The sequence below is a fragment of the Copadichromis virginalis genome, linkage group LG23 (assembly GCF_057382275.1).
Source record: "Copadichromis virginalis isolate Kocher_CV1m ecotype Utaka linkage group LG23, C_Virginalis_male_GT1.1, whole genome shotgun sequence".
NCBI lineage: Eukaryota > Metazoa > Chordata > Actinopteri > Cichliformes > Cichlidae > Copadichromis > Copadichromis virginalis.
The window spans coordinates 39,587,882-39,610,442 of record NC_140639.1 but is presented as its reverse complement, the minus strand read 5'-3'; the positions used below and the strand labels follow the sequence as shown (position 1 = coordinate 39,610,442).

The window sequence follows — 22,561 nt, the reverse complement described above, 5'->3', positions numbered from 1 at the left end:
CAGGTTTAGTTAACTATAATAACTTTGGTCACAACACCATCTTGTGGCACAGAGTGAGTATTACACAAGAGTGCAACATACTGTTGATTGACCACGACTCGATAAGGAATGAATGTGAGGAAGCATTTAGATGTCAAAAAAGTGCCTGTATGAATGTGTGTGAGTGGATGAATGACATGTTGTATGAAGGTCTTTAAGCAGAAAGCAGTATATAAGAGCAAGTCCATTTACCATGTTGATTGCTGTAGTTATTTTAGTGACATTTTGATCAATTTCTTAAAGATGGGAAATTAGAAACAGGGAATTGTCAAAACCGAGTTAAAGGCATCCTGATTTTGTCATTAGCATAGCTGAAGCTCCTGAGTATGTCCTGCAGCTCCCATAACAGCACTCAGCGCTATCTTTTCAAATACAAGTTTTTTAAACTAATTCAGTTTGATAACCACGCTGACATTGTAGTATGTTTTATTCTATGGAGCAGAAGTGGCACCTCAGGCCGCTGCTTTAGCCACACATCTACTGCCCTCAACCACACAAGAGCGCTTCCTTCTTGCCCTCTGACTCAAGACGTCAGCTGAGATTAAGCACCACCACCCGTGATGTGTTCCAGAGCTGAAGGAAGCTCGGGGTGAGATTGTTAGACGAAGCCAGACTGAACACAGATCAGCCATCTGTGGCAAACATGCAAGGCTGATGGCGAGGAAAGAGTTTCCCGAAGACAACAGAAACAAATTTTTATTTTTATATCTTTATTTTTCAGACATTTTACAAAACACTTATTTGCTGTCTCGATAGGATGCAAGAAGCCCAATACTGCATTCATGTCTATCCTCAGTATGAAGCTAGAACTAGCTGGTTTAGTTTAGTATGAAGTGGTACCAGGGGGGGGTCTCCAAAAAGGACGGTTTACGTGCATTTAACCAAAGCCCACTCACTGGTTCAGTAGAACTCATAAAACAGAAACCAGAGCACTTCCAGTCCCATTTTGTTGTCAACATGAACAAATAAGGTTCCAGTAAGGATGGCTTATCTCTTTCAATCATCTGAATGCACACAATGATGACACACACAGACTCTAGATTCCATATTTCTCCTTGAGTTCCTCCACCAAAGCAACATATTTGGCCATTGCTTCCTCTTTGGACAGACCTGTCGATCAGGAAACAGACACAAAGGAGAAAGTAGTTTGTTACTGCACAAAAAATGTGACATTGCCGAGATTTGTTTTCAAAGGCTTCATATCTCTGACCTTTCCTTGCATTCCATGCATCCCACTTTGCTTTTCCTGTAAAGTCAAGGAACCCTGGACGCTCTGTGAAAATAAAAGTAACTGTGAGTTAGTCACATATATACACACATATATAAACACCCAGCACGCCCCTGCGGGCAGTTTATCCTTCAAGTTCGGGTCCTCTACCAGATGCCTGGGAGCTTGAGGGTCCTGCGCAGTATCTTAGCTGTTCCCAGGACTGCGCTCTTCTGGACAGAGATCTCCGATGTTGTTCCCGGGATCTGCTGGAGCCACTCGCCTAGCTTGGGAGTCACCGCACCTAGTGCTCCGATTACCACGGGGACCACCGTTACCTTCACCCTCCACATCCTCTCGAGCTCTTCTCTGAGCCCTTGGTATTTCTCCAGCTTCTCGTGTTCCTTCTTCCTGATATTGCTGTCATTCGGAACCGCTACATCGATCACTACGGTATGTATATATACACATATATATACACACATATATATATATATATATACACATACATACATATATATATATACACATACATACATATATATATATATATACATATATACATATTAGAGATGGACCGATCCGATATTACGTATCGGTATGGGTCAGATACTGACATAAATTACTGGATCGGATATCGGAGAGAAATAAGAAATGTAATCCGATCCATTAAATATCAAAAAAGCACCTCACAAAACTTGCGACATGGCGTAACTCGGCTCATAACCTTAGCACGTCGCAGCAGTATGCTCACGTGATAGAGCGACTGTGTGTATTTGGAGCCTCCCTACCAAACTCAGAGGAAGTTATCCCAGAGAGAAGTAAAGCAAGTGTGTAAGTTCATCTCTGAATGTTTGTAAAGCATTCCCACATTGAGCTTAAGTGAAGGGACTGCCTCTTCTCTCTCCCTCCCTCTTCTGCTGCTACTTCAATCATGAAACTGCTTAATGATCAGCTGATCTGCTTTTCTGTCACTACTCCCGTTTCTCTTGTTTGTTTTTGGCCTACTTTGCACCAGAAAGAGGAAACCAGCGGCTGAACAGCAGCAGCACGTTTAAGTTTGATAAGCTGTTGTTAGAATTTATTTAATATTACTTTGTACACCAGGATCTTTTTCTACGTAGCTGACGGCTATGCAGGGGCGGATCTAGCAAAGTTTAGCCAGGGGGGCCGATAGGGCATTAACAGGGAAAAGGGGGCACAAAGACATACTTTTCTTTCTTATTCTCATTTAAAATGTCAAGCTTTTAATAAATAATTATCAGAATCTTACACCCAAAGTTTTAATCTGATGTAAAATGTATAGAAGTTCATTACTGTATATAGTAACTGTTAAGTCTAATGTACCCTAGTAAGCTATAGTACTTTTTCCTTTGGGAAGATACCATCTGAGAAGTCCACAATTTTGTTGAAGAAAGATGTTGAATCTATTTAATTATTCTTGAAAAACAATTGATTTCTGTGCATTTTTTTTTCACACTGCATCAAATTAAAGTTGATGACTTCGATTAAGCATCATGAGGTGGAGGGTGGGGGGTGGTTCCCTATTTTTGGGGGGGGTTTTTGCTGGGAGTTTGCAAGTTAGGTTGCTTAATATTTCTGCTAAGTACACTTTGAAATACCAGAATAGGAAGGATGGAGCAGGTTTAAGTTTATTAGATTCATCAGTTTTGCTGAACTATGAAATATTTTGGGTGCAGTGTATTTTTTACATACAGGTATAACAGAATAGCGTTAGTGTTGTTGTTTATTTAAACTTGAGTATGAACTTATACAAAATGCAGCAAGATATTAAAAAACAGTTTTATTGATTAAAAAACACACTATATCGGATTCATATCGGTATCGGCAGATATCCAAATTTATGATATCGGACATAAAAAAGTGGTATCGTGCCATCTCTAATACATATATATACACACATAGATACATACATATGTGTGTGTGTATGTATGTATGTATGTATGTATGTATGTATGTATGTATGTATGTATGTATAATATATATCAGTGACAACACTGATGGAGAATAAAAAACATCAGCATAATAAGTCCTTTAAGGTATCAGAGGTTTAAAATATATATATATCGTTTGGGATATACATCAGAAGTTTAAAAAAAAAAAACTTGTGGGAACTTATTCAGCAAATCACGCAGAACTCGTCAAACCTGATTTTTCTCAGTACCACCCGTCTCCGCTTTCGCACATGCAGTTAGTGGCTCCATATGTCAAACACACACACGCCACAGTCACGCTACTCACCTGTGTTAATATCACCGACTGTAGCTTGCTTATATAAGCCATACAGATCGCCCATTTCTTGCTGGTTTGGTTTCTGCTTCAGAACCTTCACCTCCTCTACCGCTTTGTCAAAGGCGTCCTGGTTAGGACAAGTCACAGCATATCCTCAGATCATATCCACTCGCCCATCTTCACTATCACCTGAATGCTCGTCTCAGTAACCAGGAACGAGTTTAAACTTAACACCTCGTTACAACTACAAGAACCTGTCGAGCTAAACGGTCTGGTTCCTGCCCCCCCACCAAAAAAACCCCTCTTTCCAGTCCCTGTGATTTATACGTAAGTCAACATTACAGAGAAATCACTTAGAAACAATGTTAATATTTTAGATAAGATTCCAGGAAAGTTTTAAATACTAAAGAGGTCATACTTACAGTCATGACTGCGGTGAAACTGGGGCACACCTTTGCTCCTGTTCAAAGGCCTGCTCGTCCAACTCGCTGCAGTTGTGTCAGCTGTGCTGTGATTTGCTGAGAGAAAGGAAGTGGGAGGGTTTATGGGATTTCTTAGGAGGGGGTGCGGAGGGGGGTTTGACATTGATTGGATACCAAGTAAATACAGTCACTGTTGTCAGTACCGATACCAATCCCGATACTTTTAACCTATAAAGGCAGTTTACAGTCATGATTTATGAGACTAATCGTCATCAATTTGCTAATTCTAGGCACATTTTAATGACCACTAGATCACTGTGATTTTTACTTTCATCAATAACTAGTTGGTAAAACACACCTTTATGCTTATCATGTGTTTCGAAACTTGGTGACCTGGAATGTAAACATATCTGTCACTGATGCACTAAAGTAGACATGACAATTAAAACAAAGTATTGATTGTCATTTCATAGTGTGTGTTTGAGGCGTGTATTTTTAATTTCCATAACCAATTTTTTTAACAGATATCAGTGGACAACATGCTGATCTTGAAGCATAGAAACAAAATATCAATCAGATACTAATACCAGTGTCAGTATCGATACTTGTACTGATACTTATAATTGGATCGATCTATCCACATCTGTGAGATATTTTACACCCACTATAGCAAACCTATATATATTATACTTATAAACGTTCCTACAAAAGATCTAATCGTTACATGTCAAGGGAGTGGTTTTGTGTGACAGTAGAAAAAGTCACCACAAGAGGGCAGCACGCAGATATCAATCTATGTGCGCTTCTTCCAGTCAGTCCTGCTGAACAGACCTCTTGTAGCGCACGATCTGATATCCTCGTGTTGGTGTTGTTCCCAGATCATCATACTAAATGTTGTTCCAGGATCAACATTGCAAGTGACCAATCAGAATGTTGTGACGTCATACTTTTGCGACTTCGGGAAAAACCGGCGTAAAACAAAAAACTTTACTTAAGCTGCGTGAAACCGCCTCTGTCCACCGATCAACGGACCCTGACCCTAACCATAACCCTTTTATAAACGGTAAGCAGAATTGATATTGTCCTTGCAACATTGGAATTTCATAAATGCACGAATGGCTTGGCGCGCAAAAGAATAACGTCACAACAATGTGATTGGTCACTTGCAATGTTGATCCTGGAACAACATTTTCATGATGGTCTGGGAACAACACCAACACGAGGATATCAGATCATCCCTGTTGTAGTGGTCCAGCTTCATCAGCAGGAAATGTGGATTTAAAGGCATATTTTAGTTATGACGGCAGAGTAAGGTAAACACACTTTCCGTCCCTGTCATATAAACACACATAGAAACTCAGTACCTGGCCACTTTATTAGGTAGTTTGCTGTTGCATGGTTAGACTCCCTGTTGCCATCAGCACTGGCTTGATTCTTTGTGGCACAGATTCAACAAGGAGCTGAAAACATTACTCTGTCAGCAGGTTGTTCATGATGTGACTCTCCCTTTCCACTACATCCCAAATATCCTCTACTGGACTGGGATCTGTTGACTGAGGAGGCCATGAAGTGGGGGAAAAAAATCCAAAGGACAAGTCGTGCAAGACAATAGAAAAAGTCACCACAAGATGGCAGCAAGCACAAAATGACATGTTCGGCTGTGTGTGTGTGTGTGTGTGTGTGTGTGTGTGTGTAGATTTGGTGGCATTAAGTGTAATATTTAAAACATGAAGATGGTTTATTTGAATCCAGAAGTTAATCTAATCTGAAGAACTCCAAAAACGACGACAAACACCAGAGATGTGAAAGCTCGCTCTGTCATAGAAAACTTTATTCCATGTTTTATAAATTAACACTTGAAATCATCATGTTGTCACGATGACAGACACAGACTTAACACATCCAGCATATAAATGAAAATCTCTGGCAAGAGCAGAAAAATGAGAGTGCACGTAGGGCTGATGTACAAAGGTGTTGTTTTGGGAGTTTTTTTTAATGAAGAAAAAGTTGGTTGAAGAGTCAAAACTTCCTTTTTAATCGGTTTTTATATTTCCGCTCCGCCTTCTCCGTATGACAGATTATTTAGAACATGTGAAAGACTTCATTTTGTGCCACGCTTCCTAAAAGAGCAATACACCTGAAATTGCATTTCTTTCTACATGCAGATATATCCACTTAAAATGAATCTGAGTTCTATTTTCAATCAGTTTGGTGTGTAACAAGTATTAATGTCACACGATGCTTGGTTACATTTAAACTATGGCCTCTTACCTTACCCAATATAAGCTAGCTGTACCTTAGTTTAGTGTCAGGACTGTCACCTGACATGAAGTAAGCTTAAATAAATAATTTCTTATTTAGATTTATCCAGTTCCAGTTGGATAAACAGTAAAACAGTGAATGACAGTAAAATATTGTAATACAGCTTCTTAACTGAAATATTACTGCCTGTGTTGGTGTTTACTTCATCAGAGTGAGAGAAAAAAAAAAGCAGCAGAAACATCTGACATTTTACATCTGAATAAGTCAGAGGCCGTGGTGAGATTCCCCTGAGCGAGATGGCAGCAGCAGACGTGCATCTCGCTGGCCTGGATGCTGCATCTACGTGCATCGATCTGGAAAATGAGCAGTTAGCACCTCTAAGTTACGACAAGGCAGGCGGCTGATCCGTTTGAGAAAATGGCTTAATTCAAACATACACACTCGTGTCAAATATTGTGAAAAATAGTGATTATGATGATATTCAGTGTTTAAATATTATAGTTTAATATTTTACTGTTGCAGTGTTTCTCTGTAAAGGAGAGGATTCAAAACATAGTGTCAACTCTGGGAAGGAGTTTTTCTTTGAGATATGCCTTTCCCAAAACAAATAGTTTTAACACAGTGCTGATCACTGTCAAGGGAAGAAAAGGAGAAATTAGAAAAGAAAACCTTCAAATGACTTCAAATAGAAACAGATCTGTACAGCACCAAATGCTCCTAGAGAGGAATGCAGACAGCGTGAGGAAAGCCAAGCGCACTTCTGATGCTCATAGTAAACCTCATTTAAGCTCGACTATCAGCTGTAAGGTTACAGAGGCTATTTTGATTGCATGAATACTGCTCTTCAGTTTTGGATTAACAGAAAAGAGATCGATAAAACACTTTAAATGTTAACTAAGTAGTCTAACTACCAATGCATCGAGCAGTAAAGGTGGCACCACCGCTCTAAAAATCTCAAAGAGTCTTCCAGCTAATTGTTGAAGAGGATCCTCTCTGAACCCCCTCAAAAGGCCAGAGATGATCCTCCAAAGTGCTCAAAGAGTGTATAAATCTTTTATCCTCCATGTGCTTTATATTCATGAGTCTGGGTTTTCTATGCACGCTGCTGAAAACGGTGCTTCTCACACATTACTGACATTCTCCAGCCCGTTGCAGCAGTCGTCATCTGGCAGGATGAAGCGGATGTGCCGGCTCTTCTCCCAGCCGCGGCGGATCTGCCCGAGCCGGTGGCCCACGCAGGGCAGGAAGAGGGCCACGCGGCCCAGCAGCACCGCGAGGGGGAGAATGAGGACCAGGAGGAAGGTGGGAGGCATGTAGAAGTAGTACTGGGCCGAGAGGAAGGCGCGGTTCCAGCCAAAGATGAGGGTGTGGAGGGTAGCCATGGATAAGGCGCAGTAGCCGAGTGTGGACTGCAGGAGACAGAATAAAGGGGATAATACCTTTAATAAAATCTTACAACACTGATTGAATTTTTTTAGCTTCCTTGTGTTGACAATTAAAAAAAATGCAATATTAAAAATCGCTGTTTCCATCATAGATTTAAAAATGAGCTACATTTTAGTTAGCACACTTTCTAATCGAACTCTACTGGTTCTACTGGAAGTTTCTTCCTGTCAAAGGCGAATTTTTCCTCCCCAATGTTGCCAACTGCTTATTTATATGGTGGTCGTCTGACTGTTGGTGTTTTCTCTCTGTTATTGCAGGTCTTTACCTTACTTAATATAAAGCGCCTTGAAGCAAATGTTGTGATTTGGTGCTATATAAATAAACTTGAATTGAACATTTGCGTATACCTTTTAAAGGTATATACAGTATATACCTTTTAAAGGTATATACAGTATATACCAGGGGTGCCCAATCCCGGTCCTCGAGAGCTACCGTCCTGCAGCTTTTAGATGCATCCTTGTTCCCACACACCTGAATCAAATGAATGGCTTGTTATCAGGCCTTTGCCAAACATGATGGCATGCTGAAGAGATCAAACCATTTGATTCAGCTGTGTTGGAGTAGGGATGCATCTAAAAGCTGCAGGATAGTAGCTCTCGAGGACCGGGATTGGGCACCCCTGGTATATACCTTTCAGCATTCATGATGCCTTTACAGACGTCCAAGCTGCCAATCAAATAGGCACTGAAACACTGCCGTACCATCAGTCATGCAGGCTTTTGAACAGAGTGCTGATAAAAAGCCGGGTAGTTCTGCTTTGTATAAAAGAGCTTAGGTCCTGAGACAGCAGCAGCATTTCTGAATCATGTTAACATACGAGTTCCTCCTTGTTTGACAGAGCTTTAAAGTGTTTCTGAGCTCATGCATTCATTTCAATGACAGACACGTGTCTGTTTTATTGCAGTGCCTCCCGAGGGCCAAAGGATCACAGGCATTAATAAATGATTTGTCCCTCACATACAGAGACTCTGTAGATGATGAGATATTCAAGGACTTCATAAATTTATGTTAAGGGATATTATTCTAAATTATTCTTGTTTCACAATTCGTAGATGCAGTTTCTTCGCAGAATAATGACACTCTGCCAACCTTTACTTCTAATAAGCTGTTTTTAGTCGCACTCATGTTGATGACCTGTTGCCAGTGAACCTAATTAGTTGCAAAAAACATAATAGATTTATTGAGGCTGAAACTTTTTACAAGGGATATCCCTGAAATTTAAATCTAATTCAATTCAAAAGCAAATACGTAAAAGAAAAAGAGTGGTGGGATGGTCGGCAACAAAGACTCATGTAGCAGTAAGGGTTAGGCTGACACTAGAGGCTGTTTTTGACCGTAAAACTCATCGTGCAAGGGCAGACGGGAGGGTGGGGGGTTGTCAGAGAGCCAAAGCCAACAGCCAAAGGCGGCTGCAGGTTTCTGCTATGAATCCTTCCACAGGTTCAGCAACAGAAACAGTGCTCTCCAAGTGCTCCTGTAGTCAGCTCAGCTCGAGGTGAATTAAACACCAAGTGAGTTGCAATGGCAAGAGATGAATAATTTTCTATTTATATCATGTGACGTCCTGCAAACTTCAAAGTTTGCTTGAGTTTATCCTCACTGCTGAAAGCAAAGACAAATTTATGGAAACATGCAGGTCAGGGTGGTCTTCATTCGGTGCTTAAACACACAAACACACATACTAAAAATTAAACCATAAAAAACACATTATTTTTAAACCCAGAACATTTTATTTGCATTTGTGTCACCTAAAACAGTGATTCCCAAAGTGTGGCCAGCCCTGGTGGACTGTAACGGTACTGCAGGCAAGCCACATTAATAACAAACAGTCCCGATCAAAAGATGTTTTCAATAAATTGCATGCTCAAAAATATGTTTTGTCTCACTCCCATTTCTTCTAGTTGCATGTGAAGCTCTACTTGGAACCTTGTTGAGATTCAACCATGCAAAATATAATTTTTTGCCATTTTTCAAGTGCTCTTAAACTTTTGATCGGGACTGAAAGTCAAAATTCCTTACGCATAGGTTTATTTGTTTGTTTTTTTGTGCAAAATTAACATAAAGGCTGCCATGATCCATTGTAACACTGTTATCTTACAGCTAATTTGCATCTACAATCCCTTGGCAGGTTACATATTTACATACATTTATTTATTTAAAAAAAGGGAATTTAAACTGGTAATAGGAGGTGGTTAGCCTGACTCATTACTATGACCTAAATTTACTGCTCTTATATTGAAGTTAGTGTCCCAGTGGCAGGTGGGTCACACATTGGGCTTAACAATTTGCATATGCCTGGGTAACAGCAGCAACTTATAAATGGACTGGTTTACATATAGCATTTTTCTGCTCTACCCGAGAACTCAGTGTACTTTACATCTAAAGCACCTAAAATATTAGCCAGCTGAGAACTGATATAGCAACTCAATGCCACCACAATTGACTATATAATTTATATAAATTAAACACCTAGATCACTCAACGGTTCCTTAACTGTCCAAGAGCGCCCACACTGAAGCAGAAACTAAAAATAGACCCCAAAAACAGGGTTCTGGATACTTTGACAGTTGCTAGCTCTGACAGTGTTTATGCATTTATAAAAAAAAAAAAAGAGGAGAGAGAGAAAAAAAACAAAAACAAACTAATTGTGCACCCATGCTGTTGACAACAAGTCTAGAAGTGCTTTAATCGCACAAACTGTTGACATGTGACTAATCTAAAGGCCACCGAATTAAAGGAAGATGAAATGGGAAAAGTGGCACAAACAGACTTCACGTCCTGGAAAACTGGAGGCCATTGGGGGGGGGGGGGGGGGTTAAGGAGAGGAGGAAGTGTGCGTACAAACTGAGTCACAACCCTCCTAACGGCTTTGTCACAGCACAAGTTTAACAGCAAATCTGGGGCAGCTGCGGGACTGCAAACACTAAGAGTCAGTGTTTGTATATGTGTCTTACTGCCACACATTCACTATGTGGTGTAAGAGACACAGCGTGCATCTGTCTGCACATCAGAGTGACGCCTGTCTGTTCGTATGCGTGCGACTCAAACGTCCTGCCTGTCTCCAACGTCTTTGACCATCATCCTACAAGCACGGAGAACAAAACCATTTGACAGCACATGCTAGCATGAAGTATCTGGCTGAAGTACAGTGGGGCAAAAAAGTATTTAGTCAGCCACCGATTGTGCAAGTTCCCCCACCTAAAATGATGACAGAGGTCAGTAATTTGCACCAGAGGTACACTTCAACTGTGAGAGACAGAATGTGAAAAAAAAAAAAATCCATGAATCCACATGGTAGGATTTGTAAAGAATTTATTCGTAAATCAGGGTGGAAAATAAGTATTTGGTCAATAACAAAAATACAACTCAATACTTTGTAACATAACCTTTGTTGGCAATGACAGAGGTCAAACGTTTACTATAGGTCTTTACCAGGTTTGCACACACAGTAGCTGGTATTTTGGCCCATTCCTCCATGCAGATCTTCTCGAGAGCAGTGATGTTTTGGGGCTGTCGCCGAGCAACACGGACTTTCAACTCCCGCCACAGATTTTCTATGGGGTTGAGGTCTGGAGACTGGCTAGGCCACTCCAGGACTTTCAAATGCTTCTTACGGAGCCACTCCTTTGTTGCCCGGGCGGTGTGTTTTGGATCATTGTCATGTTGGAAGACCCAGCCTCGTTTCATCTTCAAAGTTCTCACTGATGGAAGGAGGTTTTGGCTCAAAATCTCACGATACATGGCCCCATTCATTCTGTCCTTAACGCGGATCAGTCGTCCTGTCCCCTTGGCAGAAAAACAGCCCCATAGCATGATGTTTCCACCCCCATGCTTCACAGTAGGTATGGTGTTCTTGGGATGCAACTCAGTATTCTTCTTCCTCCAAACACGACGAGTTGAGTTTATACCAAAAAGTTCTACTTTGGTTTCATCTGACCACATGACATTCTCCCAATCCTCTGCTGTATCATCCATGTGCTCTCTGGCAAACTTCAGACGGGCCTGGACATGCACTGGCTTCAGCAGCGGAACACGTCTGGCACTGCGGGATTTGATTCCCTGCCGTTGTAGTGTGTTACTGATGGTGACCTTTGTTACTTTGGTCCCAGCTCTCTGCAGGTCATTCACCAGGTCCCCCCGTGTGGTTCTGGGATCTTTGCTCACCGTTCTCATGATCATTTTGACCCCACGGGATGAGATCTTGCGTGGAGCCCCAGATCGAGGGAGATTATCAGTGGTCTTGTATGTCTTCCATTTTCTGATGATTGCTCCCACAGTTGATTTTTTCACACCAAGCTGCTTGCCTATTGTAGATTCACTCTTCCCAGTCTGGTGCAGGTCTACAATACTTTTCCTGGTGTCCTTCGAAAGCTCTTTGGTCTTGGCCATGGCGGAGTTTGGAGTCTGACTGTTTGAGGCTGTGGACAGGTGTCTTTTATACAGATGGTGAGTTCAAACAGGTGCCATTCATACAGGTAACGAGTGGGGGACAGAAAAGCTTCTTACAGAAGACGTTACAGGTCAGTGAGAGCCAGAGATTTTCCTTGTTTGAGGTGACCAAATACTTATTTTCCACCCTAATTTACGAATAAATTCTTTACAAATCCTACCATGTGGATTCATGGATTTTTTTTTTCACATTCTGTCTCTCACAGTTGAAGTGTACCTCTGGTGCAAATTACTGACCTCTGTCATCATTTTAAGTGGGGGAACTTGCACAATCGGTGGCTGACTAAATACTTTTTTGCCCCACTGTATGTGTGGGTGCGTACCTGAACGAAGGTGAACTCCCTCCAGTTGACAGTGTTGGCCACTGAGGGCAGCGAGGTGACAGCCAGCAGAGAGAGCAGCCCGAGAGCCATGATGCCCACGGACAGGTACAGCTCCATCCTCCAAACTTCCTCCCCAACCCACGAATCTGGGTGGCCAGCATTCACCTGCGTAACAAGCAACATTGATAGACATGCAGTCAATGCAAGGGTAACAGCAACATATTCAAGAGCATGACAAAAATGTGAAACTGACAACTGCCTTTTCAGATCCTTTAACTCTCAAGTGCTAAAGAAGTGTTGAAGAAAAGCACTTAATAAGACGGTACAAACACCCTTCAACCATGTTCTGATTGCTGATGTTGCATAGTTTGTCCATTAGGGGGCGCTTTGTAACTTGCCACAAACAGAGCAACCAGCCTACCTGGGCAGATAATAACCGAGTAATCAATGACTATCTGTTATTATAAATAAATAAGGAGGTTTATGAATGTTTCGTGTGTTAGAGCCCTGACTTTAGCTCAGGAGATGAAGCTTAAGGTTACGAGGAAGATTACATCTTATTAAGATGCAGATGGTGTCACTTCTTTTGCATTTTCATTTCTTTGGTGAAGAGGACTCCTCGTCCAACAATAAAGCGTAGGCCTGATGTAAGATGCAGACACAAATTTAAATGTCCCCTCTTCAGCACAAAATGCCTATGAGTTCCCTTCTCCTCTGCCTTGGGCATATTTGGCTAGAGACTAGCACAAAGGGAGACGTCTTTCCTGGTCATTGTATTCAAATGTGATGGGGGAACATTGTTGCTTCCACAAACCGCACACCCACTGCTATGTATTTTAACAGATTAAATATAAGTTTACCAGAATACATCCGTTTGTTGGAAAATTTAATTACAGACTATGTATATTTATTCTGTATATATATGTATATTATATTTATTCTGTCCTGTTTGTTAGACTCATGGAACGTCTGAACCGACACCTCTCTTCTTCTTCTTCATCCAACCTGTTCATAGGCCTTGTTGATCAGCTGGAAGCGGGCGGACTTCCTCATGGGAAGACACAGGCTATAAATCGCATGTAGAACTGCACACAGGAAGCTGCACAGTCCAAACTGCTTCCTCTGGATCAACCAATGGTCCAGCCAGTTAGGAAAGCGGTTGTACTTGGTGCCCCACCACAGCTGGAGGAAGGCGGCAATCAAACCGGGCAGGTAGACCAGTGATAACATCACCAAGGCGACACATGGGAAAGTGATATTCACAATCTCAATGGGCAACTTGTATAAATTGTTCTTCTTCGCAGTCACATAGGGATGCAAGACATCACGGACGGAGTTATACAGGTAGAAGAAGACAAAGAGGGCCAGAGCGCAGATGATGGGGGTGCGCCAAGATGGAAACAGATACAGCGGGAGGTTTTCGATCTCTAGTGAAGAGGAGAGGAGGCCCATGTCAACAGGGATGAAGCCCATCCTGCGGCAAAGCTGCATCACAGAGCTCTTGGCATTTTGATCGTCACTGCAGAGGAAAACCTGGAGAAAAAGACGACATAAAGACAAACATGTTTAGAGGCTAGAAACCGATTTCATTTGAAACCGCATATACCACCAGACCTCCATGAATGCGAATAGTCTTAGAGTGGTGATGACGTCCCCTACCTGTCGGCTCCCATCCCGTGGTCCTGCCTGTAGCGTCCAGGCTGATATGGTATTAAACCCCTTGACCACATAACTCTCAGGAAATAGATCAGCCAGCTGTTGGGCATTGGAAGGCCCTTCTTGCTTGATTTGCAAACCGTTGCTGACATCCACGAGAGTCTTTCCAGCTAGTGCTGGCTTCAGGTGGAACAATGTAGAGTGGTGCTCAGGGTACACGGCAACAAAGAGCAAGTCTGCTTGGTTTGCAGCCTCCATCTGCGAGGTCACCTGACGGACAAAGACAGAAACGTTCACGCTCGATATCAAAACTTTCCCTTATATTTAGCTTGTTTCATTAGTTGATTTCCTAGTATTGTTAAATACAGCCTGGTCAAATATTAGTAAAACGTAGCATAGCATAGACCTCTGCCTACAGTATTTACACTAAGCATCTCCTTGACCCTAATACATATTTGGCTCTAAAAACATACCTCTGAACGCGACAGATAAATTGTATGTTTGAATTAAAACCCTGTAGCTCACCGCTGTCAGTCTCAGTCGAATGCTTTGCACAGTTCCCATTAACCACAAACTATGTTTACTGAAAACCGCCATGAAAGAAAACCAAAAAAAAACCTCCAAAAAGCTTTATTGGGATTATTTGAATTTCAAACTCAAATAAGCCAGGAAGTCCTTTCTTGCAGCTTGCAAATGAATAAACAGGCAGTAATAATATATGCTATTACAGTTCTGTTTAAAACTCTTCACCAGACCTTCTTGTAGTTATTAAAAGCAGTCTTAAGCAAGAGTTCTCCAGATTTTCTGAATGTCTATCAAACCCTTTCTTTGGACACTGGTTTGACAAAATCGATGACATTATGAATTTAAAGAAGTTTAAAAAGCATCTGAATGGCAACAACTTCATTTGACAGCAATGATCCCAAACACAGTGCTAAACAATGCTTGAAAAGAGGAACATACAATTGAACACAACAGTCATGGTCTCGTGTCACGGTTTGGGTGAGACATGAGACCATGGCTAAATGGATCTACTGTAATTTTAGTCAGTGCTGTTTTTGGCAGTGCAACAATAACGTCTATGACAATCATGGAGTGTCTCCCCAGACCTCAACATCATTGAAGCAGTGTGGGATCACCTTGACAGTGAGCAGATGAAAAGGTAGCCAACATCCAAAGAAGAGCCTTGAAAGTCCTTAAAGAAGGGGGGGGTGTAGCATTACTAGGATGAATGTATGTGTGTGGTTTTTAAGTGTGCTTTGACCATGTATTAAACACTCCATGTGGCAAAGGAGTATATAATTACATACACGTCTTACTTAAATTCCCAAGTGCTATTTCTGACCCTATATTCATACATGAGCTTTTAAGGCAACGTTAAAGGTTATTCAGCTGTTACACATTTTCATCACATGGCTTGACTCCAAAGAAGAATTGACCCTTAGATTTTTTTTTTTCCCCCCCTGTGGCTTCGAGGTGCCTATACTGAGCTGAAAACACACTAGTAAAAGGCTCCACACTGGTGACAGTAGTGGAAGTGGATCTAGTCAAATAGTGTGTGAGACCTAACATTGACATGAGACCATAACTCGAGCAATCTTATGGATTTTAGTCAGCAATTTTTTGGCAGAGCAACAATAAAGTTTACAACATAGCCCAACTCTAACTTCCAGATCCTATAAAAGACAGGTTGATTACTGAGCATGAATTCTAGGAGGCACTAACACTAAATTAGCGAAACAAATGATAAGGGGATATTGGACCTTGGTGCAGCCTTTCATCTCAATTTAAGCCAACCTTTTTCTGATTGGCTGCCCTTCACTAACAGAGGGGTTTTAACAGCAGCTGAGTGGGGCTTTCTGCTCACACCCCATAAGAGTAAAGACAACTGTGTTAAAATGAGCCTTGAGAGAAGACTTAAATTGAAGCTGTTGGCTGAGAGGGATTACTTGAACGCATTTGATAGAAGCCATTGTAAGCATGTGAAAAACATAACAATAGCACTCTCTGTTCCTCATCCATATTTGTATGCCTGTGGTGAAGACACCTTAAAAAATGATTCAAGCTGCAGATGGGAACTTAATCAGGGGCTGACAAGAAGTCATCTTGTGGTGCAAATGTATTGTGGCGCAGGCTGATGGATTGACTGCTGTATGCTCCTCCCATACTGCCTCTCATCTTCTTCTCTCAATCAACTGAGATTATCTAGTAGCTATGTTTATGAGGTAAAGCAACAACATCCATTATCACTGCTGGGGGAAAAGTCAAAGGAATGTATAATTACCACCAGAGGGACGGAAACAAAAACACCAATTACACTGTGAGTGTGAACGTGAGTGTCAGTGTCGCTGCATATGTCACCTCCGCCTCTTCGGGGAACAGAGCCGTGAAGCGCGCGGGGGTTCGGCTGCCCACCACAACCTGATAGCCGGAGGCCACCAGCCTTCTGGCCAGAGAGCGGGAGAAGTCGCCGGTGCCCAGGATGCCAATCAACAGGGTGCTGGGCATCATCATGGAGGCTTCAAGGTGTCTGGAGCCCCCAGCTCTTTCTCGGATTAAAGGCCTCGCCATATCATCAGGCATAGTGCACTGACAAACCAGCAGAGAGAGCAGCAGATGAGACCTAAAACAAACACGAATCTTAATAACAGAGTTACAACAGGTTGAATTTAACGGTAGCTTTCTAGCTGCACCTTTGCAGAGCACAGATGTCTAATACCCATTATCTGTGAATCTCAGCTGGCATGTCCTAGATCCACAACTCTGCACTATCAAAGCAAAGTTACTGTCCAATAATAGCGTAAATGGATGTTATGGCAGCCCAAATATAGCAACTGCGAATTTTGCTGCTACTCCTGGACACGCTGACTAAAAAAAAATTAATTAAAAACAAAACAATCACAAACATTTAACCCAGGAAGCTTTCACTTTAATTATTTCAACTTTACTGAAACACGTTTGATGGGATTATCTCACGCGGAAGGATTCGAGAAAAATATGAAAACACACTTTGAAGCACTTTAATAATCACCTAATGATCACAGTGATACATGCCGAATTTATTTTAAAAAGCCAATACTTCAGAGGCTGTCTCGATTAATGGTGTATCTTTTGCTAAAAGTGGTTCGGAGAACGATAAGAACTTAAACAGACTGAAATCCGCACAGACTCTGGCATGAAAACGGAAAAGAGGATAGAAAGCTACTTTGCTTGATGCCCTTGAGTCAACTCGGGGAAACTTTGTCTCCGAAGAAAGTTACACAAGCCAACGCAGGCAAAACGAAGACGAGCATTTTGGTAAAATAACAGCTTGTCTGACATAATACATCGTCTGTGAATACTTACAGGCACACTGTTTACTCGCGTGTAGGTGTTCAGGCTCCACGCTTCCACAGAGCTTTCTGTAAACTGGAGCCTTTCTTCCTGATAAGATGACGCGGGCGATATAGCCACGCCCCCACGTGTGTAAGCGAGATAAAGCAGCGTAACGGGCTCCATGATATTTATTACACGTGTGATTTCTGCACTTAAAGGGGCGGGTTAACACCACAGTAAGCATGAGCACTGCACACAGTAGAGACAAAGTGGCTGTTACTCCATTTCCATAATTAATAGGAAAACTTACGCGTTTTTCTCTTAATTATGACGTTTGACAAGTGAAAAGTTTATCATCCTTAACAGGGGCGGGTCCAGAGGGTGTGTGTGCATGGGCTGGCACTACCCCCACTGGAATACAATATATTCTTCTGGTGCCCCCAGATTACTGCTATGGGGTCTTTAAGTGATGATGTGATGAATCCTGCTTCTGGGCACAAACTACTCTGCATTTAATAAGGCTGTTGTGTTTTTAACATGTTTTAGTGCTTGTATCTTGTTATACTTTGCACAGACCCGTTTGAAAACAAAGGGGGATCGCACTTTTCTCATATTGTGGATGCATTATCTCAGCTGTTCTCCCAACTGAAGTTTGGTCCGTTTATAGCATCCTGCCATACGATTGCATTTGCCCCTAACCTTCGGGAACCCTCACATTAACTTTTATCAAGTGGAAGAAGGTTGGCGTTCATCCTCCAGCTTCAGTGTTTGTTATGCTAACATAGCTGTGTCACTGGCAATCACGTAGCACATTATTATAAACCAGCTAGCCAAACTTCAGTAACCTTACAAACGTCACTGCTGTTTACTTTCGTGTCTTCATTTATGTCAGAAGTGATAGCAGAGATGTACGTCTTAATTTGTTTTGGAAATTCCTCAGTCAGAATATGCTATATTATATTTAGATGGAAACTAGCAAGCTAACTTCCTGCTAACTTTTAACTCTGTTAAATTTCATAAATTTGGTTTTCATGGATGAATGGATGTTAAACTTAATTGTTACACCTGGTGATCATTTTATTACAGATGAAAGAATTTAGACAGTTTTAAACTCTCAGTAATGCCGCAGTGATCGTGTGATCTGCAGCGGAGTTTGGGCCCAGACACGGCTAATGACGTCAGACTTAAACACCAGATTAGGGGTGTCAAATGTAAAATCAGCCCAGCAAGGACGCCAAGCTGGCCCACTAAATGGCTTAGGAATATATGAAGGAGAGCATGGACTTTGGACTTTTGACTACATATAACTGTAATTTCATAAGTTTAAAATGTATTTTATTTACAGCGTTCTCCACTGATATAGACCTCTGTCATTGCCATTGCTATTCATACTACAACAACTAATCATGTAAGAGATAAACAACTAAATGACAGAAAACTTCCTGTTTTTTCACTATCAACTGTAAAACATTTATGTCACTCTGAAATTGCAGGTTTTTTCTTATTATTTTAATTTGGCTTTAAATGAGGATTTAAATAACTTTAGACTGACAGAAAGGGGACTTTCACTGGTTTGGCCCACTAAAGAACAAAATGTGACCCATGATGTAAAATCGTTTTGACATCCCTGCTTTAGATAGTTTAAGCATATTTTGGTGCTGAAGAAATGAGTATTGTTACATTACTTAAGTTGGATAATGATTTTTATTTCACGAAAAGCTCTTAATACCTGGTTTGTTACATTGCAAAACAGGTAATTACTATAAACAGTGTTTAAACTCTTGTGCAGTACCAGTTTTCACATAATACATTTAGGGGCAGGGTTGCACATGAGCCAAGGAAATGGAGTGGCCAGCCAAAAATGCATTTCTTTTTGTGCCATATATGCAATGATGTTCATAGGTTTATTGACAATGACACATTTTTGTATTTTATTGTCTGCACACCACTTCAGTGGATCGTAAATCAAGCAATCATGATGTGATTTAAGTGCAGACTTATATTCAATTCAGGGATTTAGCAAGAGTATTACTTTACCTCCTTGTGAATTACATAAATTTTTACTTACAGTGCCCAATTAGCTGAACTTTCATTTGGTAGCTGTTCACTGTAACTCTCAACTTGAGTTCCAAATAAATATCAACGCCACACATACATACACATCCTCCTATCAGAAATGGCAAAATTCAAAGAGTGGCCAAATCATCAGTCTGTTCAATTTAATTGAATTTTATTTATATAGCACCAACTCACAGCATCAGTCACTTTTGTATTGTAAAAAGAAACTCCCATTTAACAGGAAGAAACCTAAATCAATAGGCCTAGAAGATCAAAGCAGAGATTTGCTTACATGGTTAAGAAAAACGTCTTCGCATCGTTGAAACAAGTTGATAACAAACTTGTGGAGGTAATTTTGTCACTGTCAAAATCTACACTCAATCAATGCTTCAAGAATGGAACTATAGAGAGTTCATAGCACGGTGCAAATCACTGGTACACTCAGAAACAGGAAGGCCAGATAAGATTTTAAAAACATCTAAAAGAGTCAGCCAGGTTCTGGAAAAATGATGGAATGATGGGATGAGAAAACAGTATTTCACAGTAAAAATGCATGATGAAAACATGCTGCCAAAGCAACCCAACATTGTTAAGGGCAAAGAAATTGGATATTCCTCAGTGTCCAAATCAAACACCTGATCTCAATCCAATAGAACATGCTGTTCAATTATTAAAAACAAAACTGAATTTGATATACCTTTACTAGTCCCACTAGGGGAAATTTCATAAGGCTAAATTCAGACCAACAAACAAGCAGCAGCTGAAGGAGGCTGAAGTGAAGGCCCAGCAGAGCATCTCAAGGGGGGAAACACAGCATTTGGTCTTGTTCATGACTTCTGCATGTCAGGCATTCAATTGACTGCAAAGGGTTTTCATCCAAGCATTAAAACAGTGCTCATATTAGTTTGTTCAATTCATTTGGAGCCTTTGGAAATGGGGGATGATTATGTAACCGCAGTAAGGTTGTACTGGATTATGTGGAGCTTCAGGGAAAGAAACAAAGAAAGATACAACAGTGAATCATCAGGATAAATAACAGTAGGAGACATGCTGGGGGCAGAATATAACTAAAGAGCTGCTCTGGATAAAGAATTGACCACTTTGACATGTTACATGGTTTGCTGAAGCAGATAAGATTTAAACAACTCCCAGTTCAACAGTTCCCATTATCCAGGCCCCACTTCCTGAGCCAGTTATGGCAAATGAGCAGGCGCAGTATAATACAGTGATTATACTTCAGTGATTTCTCAGCGTTTCATTTTGTGCCACTGTTAGCTCAAAATTCGACTCTGTACAGTTTAGTGTTAATCAGTTAATACCCCGACAAGTTCTCCAACTTAACAATCATATTGGTTGACTAATGCCCAGATTTCCACTCTGTTTTATTAGGTCGGCCGTGTGACAGACTGGAAACCAGTCCAGGATCTACCTCGCCCTTCATTCTATGACAGGTGGGAACCTAAACTAAAGGTTAGAAACAGATCATAGTTTGGGTTAAAGTAGCTTTTTTCAACATTAAAGCATTAGAAATGTCATTTTTCTAGGATACCAGGGTGTAAAGTCCTCTCCCAACTCAAGGTGAAGACAACAGCACACATTATGAGGGGTTGTTTCCTGGGTGAGGACAGTTTATAATGTCTGACATTTAAGATGTAGATTGTAGATCGTTGTAAACAACTAAACATTAACAGCACACAGCTGAACAGCACCCCGGAAAACACAATAAACACTGCCCTGGTGACTACATGCTAGTCTTGTTGAACGCTATGTTAGGAATACAATGCAGGGGTACGTTTTGAGCACATAGTATGCTCAGTTTCAAGTCTGCTAACTGCTCTTCGTGTTCATTTACAAAACACAGAGAAGCCAACGGCGACAACGCTCAGCTTGAATCTTCGCAGCTAATGTGTGGCGACACAACAGCCTCGGCTATCCTTTATATACAGTCTATGTTCCAGCCTTACAGAAATGCTACTGTAGCTGCGGACTCAATTATAAAAATAATTTTAGGGGCTCATCCCAAACTGCCAGGTCTGCCTGATGAAGGAGTAGTAACAGTATATTAGATAGTGGCGCCTCACATTTTCCCTATTGCTATAAAATCGGAGTATTTGATACACTGGCCTTGGGATTAGAAGAGAAAAGCAAAAGCAAATCTGTGTTTAAAAGCTGCCTGACCGCAGGACACGCACTGTCAACATGACTTCATCATGTCTGCCTTTGCCACTTGCAAAAGGTTGAATCCCCGCGGCTCGCTGTGCTGCATCAGTGCCACCACACACAAACACAGTCTTTCTCCCTCACCCTCACTCAGCTATGGCCTCTAGTTTATTTATATCTTTAATATACAAGTATATGATGTTGAGATTTCGTGAATATGTATCGATTACTGGTGAATGCAGGGTATTCTGATCCAGTAGACTGTTTACACATTTGTTAAAGGAAAAAATAGTGTTCTTTTTATGGATTCTAATATTAAAAATTATAGCAAGTGCTACGAATTGCCTTGTCTATGTGGCTAAGTGAATGAAAGCAAAGCAAAATTCATCACGAATCAAAAGGGCTTGGATGGGAGATATTGTGGCAGGCGACAAAAGGCAAGGTCACAAAAAGTTTGCCTGCAGGTGGACAGGTACAGCGATGCAATGTTAACATCTGACAAGACCTCAGTGTCAAAGTGCTGCAGGCAGGAAGGTGCTTCTATCAGAGCCATCAGGGGCAGAGGTGTCTCTAGTGCCCTTCACCGGGGAATGGGGTCACACGTTGAGACAGGAGCTGATGTTGCAGTTCTCCTCGCTGTCCTGTTGTGGTTCAGTTACAGGTTTCTCATGCACATTTGCAGTAACACGCTGCAACATTTTACTCTCAGTAAATACACCTTTTGGCTAATTAAAGCTTCGGACACGGCGTTAGCAGTTTTCTGAATTCCTTTTTTAATGCTGTAATAAAAACACAATATCTAATAGAGCTTTAAAAGTAATGCTTTACTGTAATCTGATTATTTTTTTCAAGTCCCCCGTAAGGGATTACTATTGCAAAATATGTAATTAGATTACTGTGACTTTCCCGTAACCACACTGCGTTACTGCGTTACTAAACCGTGATTTTGTTTGTGAGAGTGTCTCATGACA

The 22,561-nt window shown here is 41.2% G+C and overlaps 2 protein-coding genes across 3 annotated transcripts; both read right to left on the bottom strand.

The window, feature by feature from the left end:
* Nucleotides 1-717: 717 nt before the first annotated feature.
* Nucleotides 718-4,013, bottom strand: LOC146681614 (acyl-CoA-binding protein-like). Its single transcript, XM_085447777.1, has 4 exons — nt 3,922-4,013; nt 3,509-3,626; nt 1,250-1,312; nt 718-1,149 (listed from the first exon to the last, which is right to left on the bottom strand). Exons 1-4 carry the CDS (start codon nt 3,925-3,927, stop codon nt 1,076-1,078), a joined length of 261 nt encoding a protein of 86 aa, XP_085303903.1. The 5' UTR covers nt 3,928-4,013; the 3' UTR covers nt 718-1,075.
* Nucleotides 4,014-5,724: 1,711 nt separating this feature from the next.
* On the bottom strand, nt 5,725-17,472 carry LOC146681613 (metalloreductase STEAP3-like). Of its 2 annotated transcripts, none has more exons than XM_085447775.1 (6): nt 17,403-17,472; nt 16,419-16,680; nt 14,061-14,327; nt 13,407-13,934; nt 12,402-12,566; nt 5,725-7,592 (listed from the first exon to the last, which is right to left on the bottom strand). In XM_085447775.1, exons 2-6 carry the CDS (start codon nt 16,638-16,640, stop codon nt 7,305-7,307), a joined length of 1,470 nt encoding a protein of 489 aa, XP_085303901.1. In that variant the 5' UTR covers nt 16,641-16,680; nt 17,403-17,472; the 3' UTR covers nt 5,725-7,304. The 2 variants fall into 2 exon arrangements, with proteins under 2 accessions (XP_085303901.1, XP_085303902.1); XM_085447776.1 differs by having other exon boundaries at nt 16,419-16,646.
* Between the last annotated feature and the right edge of the window lie 5,089 nt (nt 17,473-22,561).